General features: G+C 47.5%; 1 protein-coding gene across 7 annotated transcripts in view; it reads right to left on the bottom strand.

The window, feature by feature from the left end:
• Positions 1-24,407, bottom strand: part of FRMPD3 (FERM and PDZ domain containing 3) — a 146,352-nt gene that overhangs the window by 34,153 nt on the left and 87,792 nt on the right. For 6 of the 7 annotated variants that reach the window (XM_070067469.1, XM_070067474.1, XM_070067468.1 and 3 more), the window contains 5 exons: positions 13,289-13,393; positions 9,459-9,566; positions 6,644-6,775; positions 4,779-4,898; positions 224-360 (listed from right to left, as the gene is read on the bottom strand). In XM_070067469.1, the coding sequence (XP_069923570.1) occupies positions 224-360; positions 4,779-4,898; positions 6,644-6,775; positions 9,459-9,566; positions 13,289-13,393 (602 nt within the window). Of the gene's footprint in view, positions 1-223; positions 361-4,778; positions 4,899-6,643; positions 6,776-9,458; positions 9,567-11,007; positions 11,326-13,288; positions 13,394-24,407 lie in introns of those variants that run through there. The other variant, XM_070067473.1, reaches the window with a different exon arrangement.

A 24,407-nucleotide genomic window follows, 5' to 3' on the forward strand; every position in this document is an offset into this window, starting at 1 on the left:
GGATCAGAGGGAAGGAAAAAGAGGGATGAGATCAGAACACTATTGGCCACAGTTCCCTAGTGGAAGCTGTAGCTCTAGGGCATCATGGTGTATGGGTGAGGAATGCCTATTCTCACTCCCATGCCTACATTCCTGAAAAGCACAGGGTAGCTCACCCGTTGCACCTTCTGCCTGCACAGTCATTCCCCCCTCCCCCCACCCCAGGGGTCCCAGTACAACTCACTCCACGTTCTTGAGAGAGATCTTCTGACTAGGCCGCGTGGCTGAGACAGTGATATAGATGTGGAGGGCAGCGAGGCCCAAGAGCATCTCTGGCTTGGGGTCCATTCCGAAGCGCTCTCGGATAACATCATTCCGACTCTGTGAGAGAGGCAAGCCGAAGCTGTCAGTTCAAGGAGACATTCCCTCCCCGTCATCCTGGATCTACTCCCTGATATCCCAGAAAAGAATCAGGGCATCAATAAGGCATGCCAGAGCAGGGGGAAGAGGACAGTGCTGCCCTCAGAGAAGGGACAACAGAGGAGTTTCCACTGGACAGTTGCCTTCTCGGTGACAGGTACGCAAACTGGCAAGCTGCAAGTAGGCAGTTCTCTGTTCACTGCAAGTGAGATGTGACAGATGACGGTGTGGTGGCTGGGATGCTGCTTGGGACACCCTCATGCCATATCAAGGTGCCTGGGTTTGAGTCCTGCAACAACATGGATGGATCTCAAAATCATTATGCTAACTGAAATAAGCCAGACCAAAATAAATGTATGCATGGCATGATTTATGATTTCAGTTTTATAAATTCTGAAAAACAGGGGCAAGCATTTAGCCTAGCAGTTAAGATGCCAGTTAATACGCATGGGACCCATCTCAGAGTTCCTTGGTTTGATTCCTATTTCTGGCTTCTGACCCCAGACCCTGGGAGGCATTGATGAAGGCTCAAGTCATTGGGTTCCTGCCACCTATGTGGGGGACCAGGATTGGGTGCCTGGTTCCTGGCTTCAGCCTGACCGGCCCCAGTCATTGTGGGCATTTGGGGAGTGAACCAGAAGATGGGAGCTCTCTCAGTCTCTCTAATAAATCATTAAAATTTAACCATGGTTCTAGAAAATAAAAACTATGTAGTGATAGAAAGAAGGTCAGCGGTTGCCTGGGGCTAAGGGTGATGGATTACAAAGGGGCCTGAGAAAATTCTTGGGGGTATTGTATATGTTAAAAATGTTCTGACCATGCTGATGGGTCCATGAGTAGACACATGTTAAAACTTATCATACTGTGCACTTTAAACACGTGGAGTTTGTTTGGGGCTATTAGACCTCAGGAAAGCTGTTAAAAAAGAATGAAGAGGCAGCTGGGATCTGTGGCCCTTCAGACTCCTGAGCTACTGCACAGCTCAGAAGATGGCTGGGTATAGCCCGCCAGGCCAAAGAAGCCTGCACAGACCAGCGCCGCGGCTCACTAGGCTAATCCTCCACCTGCGGCGCCGGCACCCCGGGTTCTAGTCCCGGTCGGGGTGCCGGATTCTGTCCCGGTTGCTCCTCTTCCAGTCCAGCTCTCTGCTATGGCCCGGGAGTGCAGTGGAGGATGGCCCAAATGCTTGGGCCCTGCACCCCATGGGAGACCAGGAGAAGCACCTGGCTCCTGGCTTCGGATCCGCATGGTGCGCCAGCCACAGCGCACCAGCTGCAGCGGCCATTTTGGGGGGTGAACCAATGGTAAAGGAAGACCTTTCTCTCTATCTCTCTCACTGTCCACTCTGCCTGTCAAAAAAAAAAAAAAAAAGCCTGCATGTGAGGTACTGGGTGCCAGGGATTGAGCTGGATCTCACCTCCACCTTCTCTCCACATAGCTCTCTGCAGCCATGGTTCTATGCTACCCCATGGCATGGACCTCAACACGAGCCATAAGGTGACCAAGAGCACAGCACAGCAAGCCAAGATACAGCCACTGCTGCAAGTACCTCACCAAAGTATACAAAGCCCCTAAAGACATGATCTGAGAGATATGTGGTTTTGTGCCACGTCACTGCTCAAGGTCCCCAAACGGGCCTTCACGTTCATCAAGAAATGGGCATGTACATACATCTGTGCCAAAAGGAAGCAAGAGGAGGTGAGCAATGTCCTGGCAGCCATGAGGAAAGCTGCTGCTAAGAAGGACTGAGCCCCCTCTCCCCTCTGGGTGCAGCAAGTCTATTATAGAAAAAAAGGAAGGGGCAGAGTCGAAGACCATATTACAAAGGGGAGTGAGAGAGAGACATGGTCTTGTCACCACATTCCAGAATATTAGAACCAAGACGATCCCTGGAAACTTGCATGAAGAACCTCAGGGCAAATCAAATCAGAAATACACTTAAAACATTCAGGGCCGGCGCCGCGGCTCAACAGGCTAATCCTCTGCTTGTGGCACACGGGGTTCTAGTCCCGGTCGGGGCGCCGGATTCTGTCCCGGTTGCCCCTCTTCCAGGCCAGCTCTCTGCTGTGGCCCGGGAGTGCAGCGGAGGATGGCCCAGGTCCTTGGGCCCTGCACCCCATGGGAGACCAGGAGAAGCACCTGGCTCCTGCCATCGGATCAGCGCGATGCGCCGGCCGCAGTGCGCTGGCTGCGGCAGCCATTGGAGGGTGAACCAATGGCAAAGGAAGACCTTTCTCTCTGTCTCTCTCACTGTCCACTCTGCCTGTCAAAAAAAAAAAAAGAAAAGAAAAGAAAACATTCATAGAGCAACCCCATCTCACTGCCTCAGAGGATTGGTGAAGGAACCTGAGGCTGTTTGAGAAATGTTCCCAAACATTCTAGGTTGTCAGAAGGGGCCGAAGGGACAACCATGAGGCCTCATAGCACATCCTCAGATGTCATCATTAGAGACAGGAGAAAGTTTGAAGTGTTTTCTCTCGTGAAGTTCTCTGTATGTCCTATGGGCAGCTGAAACTCAATATATCCCCAAATGAGCTCATTATCACCTCCAATACATTCCACCGCTTGTATTCCCAAACTTGGGGAATTAAACCACCTTTATAAGGCACTCATCAAATCAAAGCTTATTGATTCTACTTTTTCAATCTCTCTTGAATTCCCCTCCCCCATCAAGGCCTTTGTTCCAATCCTCATCATTTCACCTCTGGATAACTGCCACAGCTCCTTATCTGGTATTCTTCCTTGGCACTGTGCGATGTTTCCAAATTGCTCATCTGACCAGGCCATTCTCCTTTCATCATTTTTTGTGCCTCCACTCTCCAACAGAATTTCTTTACTTTGGTTGCACATCAGAGTCATTTAAGGGGGGCCGGCGCTGTGCAACAGCAGGTTAAAGCCCTGGCTTGAAGTGCCAGCATCCCATATGGGCGCCGGTTCTAGTCTTGGCTGCTCCTCTTCTTTTTTTTTTTTATTTTTTTATTTTTTATTTTTTTGACAGGCAGAGTGGACAGTGAGAGAGAGAGACAGAGAGAGAAAGGTCTTCCTTTGCCGTTGGATCACCCTCCAATGGCCGCCGCTGCAGCCGGCGCACCGCGCTGATCCGATGGCAGGAGCCAGGAGCCAGGTGCTTTTCCTGGTCTCCCATGGGGTGCAGGGCCCAAGCACCTGGGCCATCCTCCACTGCACTCCCTGGCCATAGCAGAGAGCTGGCCTGGAAGAGGGGCAACCGGGACAGAATCCGGCGCCCCAACCAGGACTAGAACCCGGTGTGCCGGCGCCGCAAGGTGGAGGATTAGCCTATTGAGCCACGGCGCCGGCTGGCTGCTCCTCTTCTGATCCAGCTCTCTGCTATGGCCTGGGAAAGCAGTAGAAGATGGCCCAAGTCCTTGGGCCCCTGCACCCACGTGGGAGACCCAGAGGAAGCTCCTGGCTCCTGGCTTCAGATCGGTGCAGCTCCAGCCATTGTGGCCATCTGGGGAGTGAAGCAGTGGATGGAAGACCTCTCTCTCTGTCTCTACCTCTCTCTGTAACTCTGTCTTTCAAATAAATGAAATAAATCTTTAAAAAATTATTTAAGGAATTTAAAAAGTACCACAATTTGGACCTCACTCCAATAGATTTTTACCTCATTAATCTTGGTAGGGGCAGAGAATTTTTTCCAAAACTTCCCAGATAATTCTAATGTGCAGTTAGTTCAAGTATCACTTTCCTTCAACAGTGGTTCTCAGTGGCCCTCAGGCGTGAGAATCCTCTAGAGAACTTATTACAACATAAACACCGGACTCTATTGCCAGGGTTTCTGATTCAGCAGGACTGGGCTGAGGCCCAAGTGTTTGCACCTCTACAAGTTTCCACCTGATGAAGATGCTGCTGGTTCAGGCAGTGCACTTTGAGGACCATTTCCCGGCTGCAATCATAAAGGCTCCCAAGTCCTTCACCACCTGGTTCCTGTCTGTCCCACTTCATTTCCTGCTGCTCTTTACCTCACATGCTATACTCCAGCCCTGATAAATCACTTACCATTCTCTCATCACGCTATGCTGTTTCATGGCACCATGCTTTTGTGAATGGAAGGCCCTGTGCTTAAACATGCCCCTTCCACTCCATCTCTCTACAGAGCAAACTTTCACTCATGCTTCGTGGCTAAGCACATGCATCTATCACCTCCTCTCTGAAGCCTTCACTGTCTCTCTCCTATGTAGACTTGGCAAGCTGCTTCCTGGGTGCCTTCACGGACAGTGCACCCTGCCCTTGTTAAGTTTATGCACACAGGAACTGTAGTAGCCAGGGTAGTTCTTTTGACTTCATCGTGATGGCAGAATAGCCTGCCTGTTTGCTCACTGGTCTTTCTGTCTGTGTGTCCCCAAGCCAGACCTTACCTGGATGTACAGGTACTCAAAAGCAGCAGGATCTCGACGCAGCAGCTCCACGGGGTCTTTGGGAAAGAAGCTTATTCGGAAGAGGCATTTCATCCCATGGTAGTGTGTCCGTTGCACCACCTGAATCCCAGGGTGGGAAGAAAAGATATGGAATCAATGGCCGGGGTTGTGGGAAGCCAGCTGTGTGGCTCTTTAAGGTGGGGCGTTGGGCAGAGTGAGGTTGTTATTCCCTGCTCTGGCCCACGCATATATAGTAGTTCCCCCTTATTCATGCTTTTGCTTTCTGTGGTTTCAGTTACTACAGATCAATTGTGATCAAAAATATTAAATGGGAAGCATTAGAAATAAGGAATTCATTAAATCACTTTTATTACAATATATTGTAATTGTCCTATTTTATTATTTAGTATTGTTGTTTATCTCTTATTGTGTCTAATTTATAAAATACATTTTATCATAGTTATATATGATGAGGAAAAAACATAGTATGGATAGGGCTCAGTACTATGTGGGGTTTCAGGCACCTGTTAGGGGTCTTAGAACATATCTTCCACCATGAAGAGGGACTAATGTACCCTTGATGGAAAGTGATGAGGAGACAGATCTTTCTGTCCTTATGACCCAAAGTGACTGGTGTCTTTTCATTGCTTATCCAGGATATGATCTTTATTGACAACTGGGTCTAAGGCCTAAGACAGTAAGCAGGAAGAGAGGGTAGCTGGAAGTTTCTCAGACTCTTCTTGCCTTGGGGCTTAGGCCTTTACTCTGCAGAGGGGCTCAGCCTCAAGTGGAATTTGGTTTCTGATTAGAAGCCAAATCAGAAATTTGCAATTTAATTTGGAAGTATCAATGAAAAAATGAAACAAGTTGGTCACATATTGCTAAGGATTGAAACGTGGACTGGCTCACAGGGTTCACTATATTATATTTCTTCTACTGTTGCATGTACTTAACATTTTGCATAATAAAAACGTACAACATCCCATTTGGAACAAGAGACCAATCAACTTAAAGACTACTTGGAGGCTCGGAGAGCACTTCGGACTCCCTTTGAACAGGACACCCACAACCTTTCCTTTCCACCTCTGAGTCTCTGGATTGCATTTGGCTGAGAGCTAGATGCGAAGAATATTTCTTTCCAAAAATCCCTTTTGGTGTATGTCTGATTTTGGTTTTTGGTCAGCTTCCACATAGGTTCTTTAAAGATGTTTCTTCCAAATTTCCCTCTCCAACCATTTTTCCAGCCCACCGCGTAATACTGACTGCTCCTGGTTGCCTCTCTATCACTTTCTGATATTTCTTGTTGGTGAGATCCTATGCAGCAGTCTTGCATTTCCCTAGCCTTTTTGCACGTTGCAAGAGACCAGGACAATCAGCTACTTTCCCCTACTCTATCTTGAAAGTGGATATGGGTGACTTGCTGCCTATTCTTGGCCCTGCCCCCACTTGCCCATTCCCAGCTCCTGCTTGTCCTACTCTCAGAAGATCCCATCCCCCAACCTTACAGTATAGCCTTCACGTGAAAAGGCCAAATTTGCTCTCAGGAAAAAGAAAAGCCTAGCAGGTTGGGTTTCTAGGAGACGTGCCACTGCTTGTCAACTCAGTATCCCGCATGCTCTGCAGTAAAGCACCACCTCCCACTCTTCTCACTAAAGATTAATGATCTTTGTGCCCTTCTTAGGTCACAAAGGGTATTGCCAAAGGCCCTCTGGAGGTGGGCAGTACCAATCTTGGGTGAGAACTGTGCGTTCTGGGAGCTGGCGGAGTATATCATTATGAATTTTCCAGGCAGGGAGTACTTTGGGTTCTTTTCTCTAGCAGAGGCCACATGCAAAGCCATCAGCCAGGATAGAGGTGTTACTTACATAAGCCAGGGGCTGCTTGTCTTGCAGAAGCAGGAACTTGTGATTCTGCTCTGGCCCAGCGTACTCAAGGACAAGAGCAAAGTGCTCAATGTACCTCAGGGAAAGACGGTCCTGTAATGTCACCATAACATCCTATAAGAGAGAAAAGAGCCTTGAAATGGCGCTCTGTTATGGCTCTGAGCCCCTCTAAGCACTAACCATGTGTGTGTGTGTGTGTGTGTGGTGGACACGGAATGGAAAAGCAAGAAAGACAGCCCTGGAGAAAAGGTGGAGACACTGGCCTTCAGCACTGTGCTTTAGGATGGGTAAAATGATCCCGAGTGCTGCTCAGAGGCCCGAGCCATGGGGAACACCAAAGGTGCAGGGGATGGGGGTAGGGGTTTCTGAATTAGCCTGGCCAGGCATAGGGCAATTGGAAATCCTGCCTCTCCCTCCCCTTCCCCCTCCCCCTTCCATTCAGCAAATTACTTCCTAAGTTCTTACTAAGTGCCAGACACTGCTGGTCGTGGCCTCACTCTCAGAAGTCAGAAGGTCCACTTTGGTTTGTCTGTCAACTCTTTACATAGAAATTACCAAAAGCAAAAGATACATTTATATGATTAAAAAGTGTACTATTTCCAGATTCAGAATCTAAATCAAATGACTTGAGTTACTGGCAGAATGTTCATTTTTGACTGTGGCTGGCTTTCATAGAAGATCAATTTAGCAACTTGAAAAATGTGTCCACACTGAGGAACTATGTCACATGTCTTGTGTACAGTCATAACTCTGAGTGCGTCTGTGCTCCATCTGCTCTGCTGCCCTACTTTTAATATTTGGGTGTCTGGAAACATGTCGGAGGGGGCTGCCTGGGTGTCACTTGTGAGACTTCTGCCATGCATTTGCTGTGACTTCTGCATATCTGTGCACCGGACTCCAGCACCTGCATTCACGGAGGCAGCATCTCTCAGCCCCCAGAGGCTGGAAAGAAGCAGGCTTGAGATTGTGAAGCTCTCTTACAGCCAGGGCTGCCAAACAAGCCCCTCTGTGAACGCTGAAAGATGTTCAGCCATTCAGATGTTCAGCTGGAAACTGGTGGGTACTTGAGAGGATCTCTTTGTATTATCCAAGTAGTCACAGAAGCGCCAGTGTCGCTGGAGCTCTGGCAGGGACAGATGAGGTTTTCTTTGCAGCTCAGCTGCACTGGGATTGTGGACAGCCAAGCCAGTGATTGCCAACTGGTGTTACAAGTGTAATGGCCCCTGTGCCAGGCTGTCAATTCACCCAGGTACCTCTCTGGGACAAGTGGCTTGGCAGCCTGTCAGAGCTCCCATGAAGAGCCAGTGGCCCCTTCCTGAAGGCTGTATAAAGATCATGAGAGAGGGGAACATTGCTGTTGTGAAGGGCTGGTGCTCCCTGGAAGCCATAATGGCGGTGATGATGTCAGGTGGGAGAGTGCTTGGAGAAGCTTCCAAGGGGGAAAGAGAGGGCAGTAAATGCTCCAGTGTGGAGGCAGGATTTACAGTGGACACACCATTCCATGAATAAAGACCAAAGAGGATCCCAACACAAAGAGATAGCTACATCTGGAGGAGGGCCATTTGGATATCCATCCCTAGGGTAGATGAGCTCAGTTTCAGTGCTCCCTCCCTTAGCCTGAGACCATCTCATGGCACTCTAAAGAGTCATTTTGGTCCTCGATCCCATGGGGAACCCACTTAGGCCTAAGCCTTTCACCTAAACTGTTGGCTCCATCAACATGGCTTCAGCACAGTGTATCACAACCACGGTGCTATTGGAACTTTGGGCAAGGCAATTGTTCATCATTCAGGGACTGTCTTACTTACTCCCTACAGAAAACTTGGCATCTCTGACTCTGAGACACTGAATACCAGTAACTTGGTAAATCATTGAGATGACTCCCAAAACACTCACTCATTTCCTAGAGCTCCCTGAGAGTGTAGGGTACTGACCCCTAGTGGGCAAAAGTTCCCTGGCCCAGGGATTTAGGGTTGTGTTGGCCGCCAAGTATAGGAACCACAGAATACCTGTTGGCCAAGGTTGGTTTTCTGGGTAGGCTGCCCAGCACAGTAGGCAGCATTGGTTTGAGTAAGTCACCCATTCTAGGGCTGGCATTCTCTTTCTGGAGAGAGTCCAGAAGAAGCAGGGACAGATATTTCTGTTCCACAGCAGACTGAACCCACGGGTTAATGTTATCATCACCTGTCCTCCTCGGAACTAAGAGAATCACTAGGACTTTCTGACGCTTGGCTGAGCTGTTAAGAATCATGTCTCAGTAATTGCTCTTCCTGTGAAAAGAATAGCCAAAGGGGCTGTGGCTGGACTTTCCAAATCTTGGTTCAATGCTTGAGATCTGGTTGTTATTTAAAAAGCAAGGCACGGCTAAATTAATCTCCCGGGCACTTGTGTTTGTTTCTGTCTGCTGTAAGTTTGTGTAAGTGTTCTTATATCACTATAAATCACTTTTGCTTTGTAAATGGTTTAATGATCCTCATACCCCATGGTGCCCGGAGTCCTGAAGATTCCACATCACAGGAACACAAAGCAGCTCACAGGTAGGCCTGCCTACCTATGTGTCCGAACATGCACACATCAAGTCTTACAATTACTAGAATACAGTCAGGAATGCAAGTTTCCACCATCCCCTTCCTCTGAGGGCTGTGTGTTTTCCTAGGCTGTGTTCATAAGCACTGGGGGCTCCAAGGTCCTGTTCCAGTAGTGAGCAGCTACAGGCAGACTCAGAGGAACATAGGACAAATAGCTTGGTGTACTCTAGAGAGGGCAATGCTAACCAGGGAGAGGAGATTCTAGGTACCTTGACAGTGGTCCGGCCGTCAAATGTGAATGACTTGATCTGCCCATTTTCCAAGAAAACTTTCAAGACGTTGGGAATGAGGAGAAGAGCTTCTTTCTTCATCATTTTCTGTGGACAGGCAGGGAAAGGCCAAGGGGAGGGGCTCAATGAGAAGGAGGAGGGAACCAGAGAGGGTGTGGAAAGGATGAGGGAAGGGAAGAGGAGGTGAAGGTGAACAGGAAGCCAAAAGTGTGGGGGGACAAAGAGACAGCGGAAAAGGCAGGTGAATAATAATGTTATGTGGAGTCCAGAACCAAGTGTCCCAAGAAGACATTGGGCTAGATCGAAAGCTCCCTCTTCATTTGACACCTCAGTGGACATGCCTTCTGCCGTGGTTCACAGCTGCTCAGCCTAGAGCAGATCCAAGCCCACCATGCACACTTGAAGAGCGTGGAAGGTCTCCTTTGGAGCCCACCTCACTCACCTGGTCCTATCTCCTGACAATGCCCCACCCCACCCCCGCCCCCATACATGCTTTCTACCACACCATTTATAAGTTGAGATCACTTCCCCATCCATGCCTTTGCTGTGTCATTCCCCTCCCTCATGGCACCCTCAGCCCTTTCTGACCTGGCCCCTGCCTACCTCTCCAGAGTCATGTCTTACCATTCCTTATACCCACAGTACCCATGCCTCTTTCATGCCTCCATGCTTCTGACAATTCTTCATTACTGAGGAATTGTCTCACGTCCCTGCTGGACACTAAATGCTGGTAGCACAACAGATCATTGGGATGACCCAAAACATGCTCAGACACTTCCAAAAGCTCTCTGAGAGTGTGCAGTACTGACCTTGGTTGAGAACCATTGGCAAGACCCATTTTGGAACAAGTGATAAACTCCTTAGCAAAAGGTTTCCTGGCTCAGGGGTTTCTTTATTTATAGACTGGTACATGTTATCAATAAATCTTTAATTAAATAAATGCTAGTCCCTCTGCCTTGCTCTCTCCCTCCTTGGAAAACTCCTATTCATCCTTCAAAACTCAGCTCAGATACATATATATTCTGTAAAGCCTTGGTTCAATCTCAGCAGATACTTGGATCCGGTCTTGAATCCCATTCAGTCCTACAACAATTTGTGCAAAACACTCCCAATGCTCTTGTATTTTTGAAGAATATTTGCTTTTTCACAATTAGTGAATTCAGAGCCCAGTGACCATGTCCTATTCATCTCTGAAGTCACAACAGTGGGAACAGATTTCCAGGCACATAGTTGGTACTAAATAAAGGACTACAAGATGAATGAGCAGTGGTAGAAGAATCCATTCACTTCCCGGGGCCAAGTTTATCACTCTATAAGAACTCAGAAGCTGCATGTAAAAACAAATTCCTTAATTCAGTGGTCATCCATTGAGCCTATACTCCATGCTCAGCACCATGCTAAGCCCCTGGGAGGGTTACAGCAAAAATGAGACCTTGACCCCAGTCTTATACTCTTATTATAGTGACTTGGCATATACAAACATTATAAAACCCAGACAAATCAACAGGTATAAAATGGCTAAGGTTACCTAGGTAAGGCAAATTGGATTTTGATTTTGAGGGAGTCAGTAGGTCAGAATTCTTAGAGAAGCCAGAAGAGAACAATCTACATCCAGGGACTGCCTGGGAACAGGATCGAGCAAGTCCTCCTGGGATGGGATGTGGTTGTTGGTGGTGGGGAGTCAGGAGCCAAGTTTGGCTGTGCTGAAACTAAAGAGGGAAGCAACGGGATAGAAAGTTGAAAAAGTGTGAACTCCCTGGGCTCTCCCTGATCTGAGATGCTGGTTCCTGGCAAGCCCAGAAGTCTTTGATCCCCAGGCTGATGATGCTCAGCAGTGGCAGGTTTTATTTAGCGCCCTGGGTTGGACTTGGATAATTACTTAATTGATTTTGCTTAAAAATAGAGCTGGCAAGGAACGCCCACAGGATTTATTTTTGCTCTGGCTGCTTAATAAAGCCTTGGAACACCGAGGGAAAGGGATGATAGGACAGCCTGGAGTCACCTGGACTTGGAGTCCCCCAGGTTCCAATCAGCGAGGCTGCTATGGGTCTATGGTAGCGGCAGCGGCAGCCGGGATGCTGTTGTGACATGAGGTGATTTCCTGAACATGGTGAGTTGGAAGATTCATGTCTCTCTCCTAGACAAGGGCCTCATGCCATGTCCGGTGGTCTGTCCAGGAGACAGTGAGAGAAGTAACTCTAGGTGCGTCTTAGCTACTCTGGGCTGTTTGCATTCAGATTGTATTGGAGTGGTGGCTTGATTCTGCCTGCGGCCTGGCTGAAAAGCATACAGAGCAGAGGGATGGTGGAGAGAGAGAGTGGAGAAAGGAGGCTAGAAGGGAGAGGAAGAGAGGGGAGAATGAAGGAAATGAAGACGAGAAGGAACGAGAAGGGGGATGGGGAGGATGGGAAGGGAGGAGTGAGAGTTCTTCACAGGATGGCTTGGCCTCCGTTAATTACTCTGCTAATGTTGAGATGGGAGAGGAAGCACCTGCTTATACTTTTGAAATTCAAGTCATATGTCCTCTGGGTTCCCAAGGGCTTAGGACACAAATGTCCTCACAGGGACTTGGACTTTGCGATCTGCTTCACCCTTATCTGCTATCACCCTTCACTCCTCCATACTACCCCTTTTTAATTCTCCGCTCACAAACTCCCACTTCTATTCATTTTTTCTTTCTGTTAGGATGGACATGGACCCCAATTGTTCAGGCAGCTTGCTTAGTGGGACCCATTAGTGCCCTAGGCTTCCCAGCCTTCCTCATACCAGGAACAGAATCAAGGACGTGGAGATGGAAGACATTTGCATGTCCCTTCTTCCCTCAGAGAGCTATGGCAGCGACAGACATACTTCTGGTTTCCCTGCTCAGTCCTCTCTCAAGAATGGCGGCTGTGCTTGAGCACATAAATGCCAAGGGCCCCTTATGAGCCTAGCCTGCCACAGCCTACAAAAGCACGCCAGTGCCTGTTAGCTGCAGCTATCTCCACCCCTCGCCCCCAGCAGCTATCACCACCTTCCGCAGACTCCTGGGAGACTCTGGGCCAGAAGCCATCACTGATGAACACATATCTTTCTGTGCTCTGCTTACCCTTTCTCATCTGCACATCTGGAGTAGACAGCTCACTGCACGGAATCCCCACAAAGCCCAGGGTAAGCTGGTGGGCTGGCCAGCACCCCCAGCTTGACAGCTGCATGGCATGAGCTGTCAATTACTTGCTCTTTTGGATGCCTACTACCCAGCCATAGATTCTATAATGCCTCAGTGTGAACCACTTGAACCTATAGCATCGCTGAGAGGTATCCAGTGGCAGGCGACAGGGATATTTTTTTGCATCCCCCGTGGTGCTGGGAACACAGCAGGTGCCTAATAAAAACTTGGCAACTTGAGTCTGTATCATTTCCCACAGGCTGCTTCACCCATCACTGCAAAGTCTTCTCCAGTCAAGATGTGGATGTGCTGTATCACTTACATGTGAAGAGAGCTACAATTTCCCCAGCCACTTGTCCCCTGAATCTTCAGAAAACCATCACTTCCTTCCCACTTCTCTCAAGTTGCCAAAAAAATGTTTCTGGTGCACTTGCTCTGAGCGTAACCTATTGTGCTAGAGACAGAAATTTTTTTCTAAGCATCAAGAGGATCCTGAATGAATCAACATATTTTCCTTCTCCCCCAGTGCCCAGGGCCTCTGTGCACCACACACTCCGTTCTCCACCCTCCCGCTGCAACCCCTTCGTGACACCATCTACTATGAGGAGCCTCCGAGCGAGACTGGGACGGCAGAGCTGATTCCGGCCAAGGCTGCACTTACTGCATCTGTTTCTCCAACTGCCACCTGCTCGGAAAATCGGACTTTCACAGGATGGGACCTCAGCTGGGCCTTCTTCGCAGCACTGATAAAGGCAGATTTGGGGGACTGGAAGAAGAACAGAGGGTGGGTGAGTTCTCCATCTCTGGGGGAAACATGGCTTTTGTCATATCAGAGTTAACAGGCTCCAGTATAGGTGCACCTCACTTAGTGACTAAGGGGTCAATACATAAACATTGATTACCTACTAGGTGCAAGGTGATATGCTAAGTGCTCTCCTGTTACGATTGGTGTGTTGCAAAAAAGCTGCGCATGAATCAGATTTGGGTAAATTGACTCCCGTTATTAATTCTCCAGGCCTAGGGGAGTTTGCAAGAATTCTTTAGTAATAATATACATTGAATTTTTATATGTTCGGTTTTCTTAATGTGAGCTAAACCTAGATGATGTTTATTACATCTGAACACAAGCACCCCAAAGGATGTACAGAAATGATCTTATTCATCTCACAGACATGCCCTGCCCCTAGGAAGGAGGCTCATAACAAATATTGTTTTTGATGTGGCAGAAAGGAGATCTAGCATGCCAAAATGATTTATGCACAGTTTTATACTATTTGGGAATAGAGATGTGAGACATTTAGCACAGCTATCCTGGCTTTCTAGTTCCGGGCTCTGTATTACTTTGTTTATCCAATTCTACAAGAAATACCCAAAGAATCAGTGAGGTTCTCCAGTTCTTGAAAACTCTCCCACCAATTGAGTAGGAAGTGTGATGAGCAAACACTGGCACGTAATGCTTCCCGTGGGCTACTTGAGTTCCAGCGCCCCTATCGAGCTCCACAGAGCTCAGCAGCCAGGAAATGCAGAAGGCACGCTGACGGGCATCCCCATGTCTTCGAGGGCATTTATTCATTCATTTGACAAATTTAGGGAGGGCCTACTATGCACCAGGTGCTATTTCAGATGATGAGTGGTATGGCGGTGAACAAGACACACAAAACACCCTGGGCTTATGGAGCATCTGCCCCCAGCAGGGACAGAGAGATCATAAACAAGTGCCTTCAAGTGGTAAATAAGGACTCTAGTAGCTCTTCCTTAGCTACAGCTTTGCTTTTCCGTTTCAGTTACCCACAGTCTAAAACATCAAATGGAGGGGCCAGCACTGTGGCATAGTAGGCTAAGCTTCCACCTGCAGCACCGCCATCCCATATCGGCCTCAGCTTCTGTCCCTGCTGCTCCTCTTCTGATCCAGTTCTCTGCTTATGGCCTGGGGAAGCAATGGAAGATGACCCAAGTGCTTGGGCCCCTGCACCCGTCTGGGAGACCAGGAGGAAGCTCCTGGCTCCTGGCTTTGGATTAGCCCAGCTCTGGCTGTTGTGGCCATCTGGTGAGTGAACCAACGGATGGAAGACCTTTTTCTCTGTCTCTCCCTCTCCCTATCTGTAGCTCTGGCTCTCAAATAAATAAATAAATAAATAAAATATTTAAACAAGATAAAAAGATTAAAAAATTAAATTGAAAAAGTCCAGCAATAAGAAATTCATAAGGGTTTTTAAAAATGTTGTATTTGTTTACTTGAAAGGCAGAGTGACAGAGAGGAAAAGAGTGAGCGAGCGAGCGAGCGAGCGCGCGCGCGCCAAAGGGGTGTCTTTCATGGACTGACTGTTCACTCTCCAGCCCATAACAGTGGGGCTGGGTCAAGCTGAAAACAAGGTCCAGGAACTCCAACTGGGTGTCCCTTGTAGGTGACAGGAACCCAAGTATCTGAGTCATCATCGTCTAACTTCCTGGACACGTTAGCAGGAAGCTGGATTGGAAGGAGAAGCAGGACTTTATTCTAAGCACTCTGGTATGGCATGAAGGTGTCCCAAGCAGTAGCTTACCTGGCTGTATTTCAACACCCAACCCGTAAGTTTTATTTTTTTTCTAATAAGAGTTACTGCTATTAGCACCATAATTTTATTTATTTTCAATGTATTAGTTTATATATTCATTTCTATTTGAAAGGCAGAAAGAAAGAGACAGAGACAGAAAGAGAGCTTCCATCTGCTAGTCCATTCCCCAAATGCCACGGCTGCACCAGACCAAAGCCAGGAGCCTGGAATTCAATCTGGATGCCCCACATGGGAGTACTTGAGCTATCACCCATTGCTTCCCAGAGTGGGCATCGGCAGGAAGCTGGACAAGAAGCAGAGCCAAGACTTAAACCCAGGTACTGCAATATGGGAAGCAGGTGTTCCATGTAGTGACTTAACCTCTACGCCAAATCCCCTCCTCAATTTAAGTCACTTTTGTTAAATAGTTATAATTGTTTTATTTTATTTTAGCTATTGCTAATCTCTTACTGTGCCTCATATTTAACATAAACCCTATCACAGGAATGTATGTCTAGGGAAAACATGGTATATATAGGGTTCAGTATAACCTGCAGTTTCAGGCATTCACTGGGGATCCTGGAAAGCATCATCTGAGAATAAGGAGGAAAAGCAAAGCACACCAAGGTGCTACACAGGAGGATGAGTGAAGATGGCAATGGTGGGGATGTTATTTTAGCAATTTTGAAATATCCAATGCATTTTTATGAACTCTAGTCATCATCTTGAGCAATAGATCTTAACACCCTCTCCCTCCTGTCTAACTGGGACTTTGTGTCCTGTGACCAGCATCTCTCCATCCCTGCCCTGTGCTCCTCCTAGCCTCTGGTGATTACCATGCTACTCTCTACTTCTACTCTCTACTTCTGTGACTTCAAATTTTTAAGATTCCACATCTAAGTGAGATCATACAGTATTTCTTTCTGTACCTGTCTTATTTCACATAGCATAACAGACATCCATGTAGTTACCAACGACTGAATTTCCTTTTTCAAAGGCTGAATAGCATTCCATATACATATAATACATATAAGTATATATTGTATAATATACATATGTTACACAAGTTATTTTTAAAGAATTATTTTATTTATTTGAAAGACAGAGTTACAGAGAGAGGTAGAGCTAGAGAGAGAGAGGGAGGGAGGGAGGGAGAGGGAGAGGGAGAGGGAGGGAGGGGGAGAGAGAGAGAGAGAGAGAGAGAGGTCTTCCATTCCACTGGTTCACTCCCCAAATGACTGCAATGGCCAGAGCTGAGCTGATCTGAAGCCAGGAGCCAGGAGCTTCTTCCAGGCCTCCTATATGGGTGCAGGGGCCCAAGGACTTGGGCCATCCTCTACGGCTTTCTCAGGCTTAGCAGAGAGCTGGATAGGAAGAGGAGCAGCCAGGACTTGAACTGATGCCCATATGGGATGCCAGCACTTCAGGCCAGGGCTTTAACCCACTGCACCACAGTGCCGGCCCCTACAACAAGTTCATTACTTTATCTGTTGATGGATACTTAGGCTGCTTCTGTATCTTGGTTATTGTAAATAGTGTTGCAATGAACATGGGAGTGCATATATTCCTTCTACATACTGATTTCAATTTCTTTGGCTATATACCCAGAAGTGGGATGGCGAGGGTGTTATTTTAGACAGCATGACTAGGGAAGATCAATCTGAGAAGGTGAAATTTAAGCAGAGACATGCAGGAAGTGGAGGGGAAACAGCCATGAAACCGTCTGGAGAAAGAGGCTTATAGGCAGGCAGAAAGAAGAGTACAGGCTCTGGGGTGAACATAGGGTTGGGGTGTCGAGGAACAGGAAGGGAGTGCAATATGGTTGGCACAGAGCGATGGAGGGGGAGCAGGAAGCAGTGTGTTCAGAAAGGCAGCTGGAGGCTGGGTCAGGAAGGGCCTGATCAGCCAGGGTGAGAACTCTGGATTCCACTCTACTGGAGGGTTTTCAGCAGACAGGGTATGATGTGCATTTTAAATGATGGCTCTTTTGTGAAAAACAGATAGTATTCAGACAATGCCAAGAGGAAGGAGATCACTCTGAAGTCTCTAACTGCAGTATTTATGGCTGTGATGATCTAAATAACATGCTGAACACTTGGGCTAGGACAGTTAATAGTAGAAATGATAGAAAGTGAGTGAATTCTGGATACATTCTGAAGATTGAACCAAGATGATTTGCTGGTGGATTGGATGGGGGGGGGTGGTAAGACAAAGACAGGAGGGATGGAGTTGCCACTTGCTTCGATGAAGAAGAGCAGAGGGTGAATCTGGTTTGAGGCTACTGCAAGCCATCTGCCCTATGGGCCTTGCCATAGAGCCCGTGAGTCTGCCAGTCAGGACTTCTTTCGGGTGAAGGTCCTGAGAGTCCCTGCCAGTTGGAAAAGGAAGAACATGAAGCTATCATCTGCCATGTACACTGTGGTTGACATTCATTTACCAGATCAGCCACAGGAGGGCAGGGCCTCAAAATAAAGACTCAGGAGAAACAAACATCTCCAGCATGTCTTGGGCCCTGGTCTCAATGCTCTGCTCTGTCAGAGCCAGCAATCTCATTCCCCACCAACGTCAGACTGCCAACAGCCACCCGAGTCCAGCAGGAACTCACGCAGTGGGCCTTGGTGATGGCGGCACACAACAGAGATACTGGAGAAGCTCTAAAAGTGCTGAGGCCCAGGCCCACCCCATATCAACTACATTACAGTTCCCTGGGGCAAGGCTCAAGCATCAGTGTTTCCTTTAAAGCTTCTGATGATTTCAAAGTGCAGCCAAGACTAAGAACCACCGAGCTACAGGAACCTTAGGTTTCTCATCCCGAGCCATGGGGTGGGGGCACAGTTTATTGGCAGCAGATGATACAGCACAAGGAAATCCAGGGCTGGAGATCATTGCACAAAGTGATTACAGTATTGATTGCTCATGCAGTCAATAAATGCCTTCATATGCTGCACAGCCTGGTGCTCAAATCCTGGGCAGGAGTCAGGGGAAGGGGCAAGATGGAAAGATTTGCAGCTATACTCAGGCAACGTTGACTCCATCTCCACAGTCATCCACATTTCCACCAAGTGCCCAAAACACGCAAGGGCAGGTGCAATCTTCATTCTACCTGCCAGACACCCTTCTCCCTTCGTTGTGACCATCTGCCATCAGATGCCTTCACGGCACAGTGTGCAAGAAGCCTTCTCCATAGACCTCCACGGACTATGCAAATTCATCCTTTGTTTAAAAAAGTCTTTATTTTAAAGAGGCCGGCGCTGTGGCTCACTAGGCTAATCCTCCGCCTAGCGGCGCCGGCACACCGGGTTCTAGTCCCGGTCGGGGCGCCGGATTCTGTCCCGGTTGCCCCTCTTCCAGGCCAGCTCTCTGCTGTGGCCAGGGAGTGCAGTGGAGGATGGCCCAGGTGCTTGGGCCCTGCACCCCATGGGAGACCAGGAAAAGCACCTGGCTCCTGGCTCCTGCCATCGGATCAGCGCGGTGCGCCAGCCGCAGCGCGCGGGCCGCGGCGGCCATTGGAGGGTGAACCAACGGCAAAGGAAGACCTTTCTCTCTGTCTCTCTCTCTCACTGTCCACTCTGCCTGTCAAAAAAAAAAAAGTCTTTATTTTAAAGAAAGATGAGAGAGAGAGAGAGAGAGAGAATGAGAATCTTTGATGGGTGACTTCCAAAATTCTGGCAACAGCCAGCCAGGCTGAAGCCAGGAACTAGGAACTCAATGCAGGTCTCTTTCATGGGAGGCAGGGACTCAAGTTCAGGAGCCATCACCTGCTGTCTACCACAGTGCACACTGAGCAGGAAGCTGCAACGGACGTTGGAGCTGGGACTCAAGCCCAGAGGCTCTTATTTGGGATGTGGGTGCCCCAGCAGCATCTTAGTCACTGTGCCAAATGCCTGCCCTGCTCCCAATCCCTTGGTTTTCATACGGGAAATGGAGGTCCAGGAAGAGGATACTGTTCAAAGTATCAACATAATTGGGTAGCAGAGCTGACACCAGAACCCAGATTTCCTGAGCCTTGGCTTAGTGATTGCTTGCCCACTGCAGGTTGCATCTGGGAGTCCATCCCTAATCTTTCACCCACTGGGTCTGGTTTTACCTTGGTGCTAGTTAGTAGATTCAAACAAATGAATAGAAGGGTCTTAAAATGGCACATGGCAAATGTGCATTATGAAAAAGCCACATAAAGAATTCAAAATGGTTTGGGAACAAAATAAACTTATCCATCCATTCCACTTTTTTTTCATGAAATTTTTGAAGCCCCCTTGTATTCAGCTACAGTGGAAGAGATGACATCCTTGCTAACCCTACCAAAAAGACAAGATTAGATCCTGTCTTAGAATTTTTTTTTTGTCTGTACCACTACCAACAAAAGATTCAGATATTTACAGGAGCAAAACCACCCAGGAGGAAGTTACATTGGCAATGTTTTCAGGGTTTATAATCATTTCTTGGTGCCCGTTTCAGAGCTATTTTCAGTTTGTTTATGCCTCAATCCTCATTGACCCTTGTCCTGTTGGTCTCTAAAACTCCATCCTATTCTCGGCCTGCAGCCTCATTTGCTGATGGTGACTCACTCATTGCCAGCTGGTCTCTGCTAGATGTCACGAAGTCATGTCTAGCTTTATGCTTAGGCACAGGTGAGGCTTGCCTTGCAATGTGATATGAGGGGGGCTCCCAAAGGTTTCCCTGGCCTGAACCACCTTCAAAACTCAGCTGTAGAGACTGAAGTTCTTTTTAAAATTTAATTCACCCTTTAAATGTATTTGAGAGGCAGACAGAGAAAGACACCACACAATCACGCGTGCGCACACACACCCCCACACACCCACAGCAAGCTTACTTCTGGTGGTTCACTCCTCAAATGCCTGCAACAGCTAGGGCTGGGCAGAGGCTTGAAGCTGGGAGCTGGGACCATTACACAGGTCTTCCACATGAGTGGTCAGTACCCAATTACTTGAGCTTCCTGTCTGCATTAGCAGGAAGCTGAAATTGAACCCAGGTACTCCAATGTGGGATTGTGGGCCTCATAACCACTAGGTCAAAACGCCTGCCCCTGAAATTCTTAATACTAAGGTTGCACCTTTGAATTAAAATATTGAGAGCTGGGAAAGCCCTTGTCAAAATGCAAATATGGTACCCAGGACAGGTAACAAACACAATTCAGGGGTCAGCAAATCACAGGCCTGTCTGGGCCAAATCTTGCCCACCAAGATTCTTCTTTCTGCAAATAATATTTTTCTGGAACACAGCCATGATCTTCGTTTATGCATTGCCTATGTCTGCTTGTGTTCTATCATGTATGGACCGCACAGCTCAAAATATTTACCGCACAGCTCTTTACAGGAGTTTGCCAACCTCTACACCAATTCATTAGTACACACTAACCCACGGATTCTACAACCTGCCTGATGAAAGAACCTCTGAGGAGTGCCTGCGACAACACAGAGGCCTAGGCCCCCAACAGACTTAGAAAGTGAGAATCTCAGAGTAAGGCCCAGGCATCTAGACTGGTGAAGATGCCCTAGCTCATTAAGCATAGATGAATTGAGTACCTTAAAGCTGGGACATCTGAGCTCTTCACTGGCTCTATTTTTTCTCCAAGCAGCTGGGAATCTCATTTTGCAACAGACACTCTTTCTGGCTAAAATGAATTTTGGCTTGAAACACGGGACTAGAATTGCTAAGTACCTCTGGGGCTACTGCAAGCCCCCTGAAGCAAATATGAAGCCAGCAGCTAGGTAGAATAAGGAATAGAAGAGAAAGCCTGCCTCTCCCTCAGGGATGAATTCAGCAGCTGCTGATTCTTTGACCATTTTTTAATTTGGTGGCTCTATTAGTACAGAATTCAGTGTTGTGATCACTCATATCTTGGCCAAAATCAAATATGTATGTAGCCAAACATTTTAGTGCAGGATAGGGCCCCACTTTCTAAGTTGTGTTTTTAACTGATATGTGATAATTGTATATTTTATGGGGTTACAATGTGATGTTTCCATACAATGTATACATTATATAATGATCAGGATTAATTAGCATAGCCATCATCTCAAACTTCCACTATTTCAAAATCTTCTTGGGGCTGGAACTGTGGTGTAGCGGGTAAAGCCGCCACCTGCAGTGCTGGCATCCCATATGCCCACTGGTTCGAGTCCCGGCTGCTCCACTTCCAATCCAGCTCTCTGCTATGGCTTGGGAAAACAGTAGAAGATAGTCCAAGTCCTTGGACCCCTGCACTCGCGTGGGAGACTCAGAAGAAGTTCCTAGCTCCTGGCTTCGGATCTGCGCAGCTCTGGCCATTGCAGCCACCTGGGGAGTGAACCAGCTGATGGAAGACCACTCTCTCTCTCCCTCTCCCTCTCCTTCTCTGTATAACTCTGCTTTTCAAAATAAATAAATCTTAAAAAAAATCTTCTCTTCCATGTATACATTATATAATGATTAGGATAATTAGCATATCCATCATCTCAAACTTGCATTATTTCAAAAATCTTCTCTTCTAGCTGTTTTGAAATAGACACTATTGTTAACTATAGTCACCCTACTGTGCAATAGAAAACCAGAACTTAGCCCCCTGATCTAACTGTATAATATAAAAAGGTTGATCTCAGAAGGGAGACTAGGATAGTGGTTACCAGAGGCTGGTCAGCAGCCCCACTTTTAAAATTGTGAAAGAGGGGAGCTCAGGTTGCGAAAGCTTTGACTGCTTTCTGATTTGTCTTTCTGCTGGCTCACTGTCTTTGACACCTGAGTCTATGTATAATCAATTCCCATAGCAACCACTGCAGGCGCCTAGGACAATGGAGAGCTATCCTATCAGGAGGCCTTCCTTCCTGCAAATAGAACTGCCTGGAGACAAACAGGCCCTCTTTCCGACCTCCAAGGCCTTCCACAAGCCACACTTGACTCTCCATCCTCATTTCCCATCTACCTCTAATATCACTTCTCTTGTACCTGGCGGTTCTGTGCTCCCTGAACACACCTCACTGCTGTCTTTCCCCATCTTCACCCTTCAGGGTCCCCAGTGTCCCTTTTAGAGACCAACTAAATGCCATTTCTTCTTTAAAACCCTATTCAAATTTCACTTTTTTCCGAAATTCTTCCCCAATCCTCCATTCTCCTCCCTGGATTTCCTATTCATCCATACTGCTTATAGCTCACCTCCCCAACCAGGATGTACAAGAAGAGTTGGCATTTTATATTACCATGTCTACTACCAAGCACCATGTAGGCACAGCAAAAAAGATACTCATTGATTGCCAAGATTAATAGTGAATTCGTTCATTAACTCAGCAAATATGGTTTAGTACCTACCATCTGCCAAGTGCTATATCTCAAGAAGCTCCGTGGAAAACTAGTTCTTCTGCAGTGGTTCTAATTGTTCTGGCTTCCCCCTCTGCCCCCACCCTGGGTAGGTGGCTATAAGGAGTGGATATTTATGCTCTTTGGCTACAGGCTGAGTTTTCAGAATCAGAAAATTAGGGTTTCATTGAAGGGATTGTCTGTGTTTGCCTGAGTTCCCCCCCCCCCTTGCACAGGTGCCAGACTTGTGACCTGAACCCTGTCCAACTGGCCCCTGAGCTGGAGCTTGCTGCCCTCCCCTGCTTTGGCCCCCTACTGTGTCCTCCTCTGATCATCTCTGTATGAGAGCTGACACAAGAAGGCAGAGTTGTGCCTCACTTGACCTCAACTGGGAACAGGTGTGTTGGGCAATTCAAAATTTTCCTCTTCTGCACATGCCTGCAAATGACCAGAGAAGTGCTATGGGTATTGATTTTCTGGGGTTACACATAAATTTTAGGGAGTAGGCAAATTAGCAAACTATGAAATCTGAAAATAATGAGGCATCAACTGTATATGTATACAAGGGTGCCATTCAGTCAGGATGCACTGGTATGGCCATACCCATTGAAAAATACTGAGAGGTTCTTTCACACTGATTGGTAAATAGTCACTGCTCTAAGCTTCCTGTGTGCCACCTGACCTCTCACCTGAGACCTCTTTACAAATGTAGATCAACAAAAGGATTAACACTTGGTATAATTAGGAGGTCTCTAAAACTGCTCCAGTGCTGTTATTGACTTACATGCTAATGGCTTGGCTCCCACTGTACTACTTGCTAAATATGTCAACTGTCATTCCTGTGTGTTTGTGCCCACACACTTCTATGCTCCAAGTGTTGAGAAAGCGCAGGAACTAGAATGGGAGCTCTGTGAGGAGAGGAATCATGTCTAGCCTGTGCACTATGACATTCCTAGTTTTTGAGTACCCAAAAGGGTTAGGTATTCAATAAATGCTTGATGGAAGAATGAATGAATTAGAAACTCTCATTGGAGTTACTCAGGCAAAGCTGTTTGGAAGACATGCATATCCAGCCAGGTCTTAAAGGAAACAGGCATGTACTAGGGGGCTTCACAAAGTTCATGGAAAATGCATACCAGGAAAACCTTTGCTTGGATGTCAAACGTTTTTTAAGATTTTATTTATTTATTTGAAAGCCAGAGTTACAGAGAGAGAGAGAGAAAAAGACGGGGGGGGGGGCGGGGGGAGAGAGAGAGAGAGAATCTTTCAGCTGCTGGTTCACTCCCCAAATGGCCACAATGGCCAGAGCCGGGCCAATATGAATCCAGGAGTCAGGAGCTTCCTGCAGAACTCCCACATGGGTACAGGGGTTCAAAGACTTGGGCCATCTTCCACTGCCTCCCAGGCACACTAACAGGGAGCTGGATCAGAAGTGGAGCATCCGGGTCTGGAACTAGCACCCATGTGGGAAACCAGCATCACAGGCAGTGGCTTTACCTGCTACACCACAACACTTGCCCCCTTCAAAAGTTTTTGCACCAAAATAAACCCATGTTTTAATTCCATTTTCCACAAATGCTTTGAAACCTGTAGATATTAGAAGAGATATTGAGTAGTACAAGGACAAAAGTCCACAGGGAAGTAGGACTTAAGAAATGTACAAGGAAAATCATCCTGGCCACAGCAGGCTGACATAAGGAGAGATGAGACATAAGGAGGCGTCAGATCTGGGAAACAAGGGAGTAGTGGGAGCACTGAGATGGGGAAGTTTGGGGGAAATGAGGGAGAGTGTTAGAATCTTCACTCTGCAAATAGATGTAGCTACTTGAGTTCAGTTTAGGTTGTTTTGATCGTTGGAAGCTGGGTTTATTAGGACCTACTCTGTGCCAGGTGCTCGTCCAAGTTCTGGGGCTATAGCAGAGTCCTAACTCATGGAGCTGACATGCAAATGACGAA

The sequence above is a fragment of the Oryctolagus cuniculus genome, chromosome X (genome assembly GCF_964237555.1).
Source record: "Oryctolagus cuniculus chromosome X, mOryCun1.1, whole genome shotgun sequence".
NCBI lineage: Eukaryota > Metazoa > Chordata > Mammalia > Lagomorpha > Leporidae > Oryctolagus > Oryctolagus cuniculus.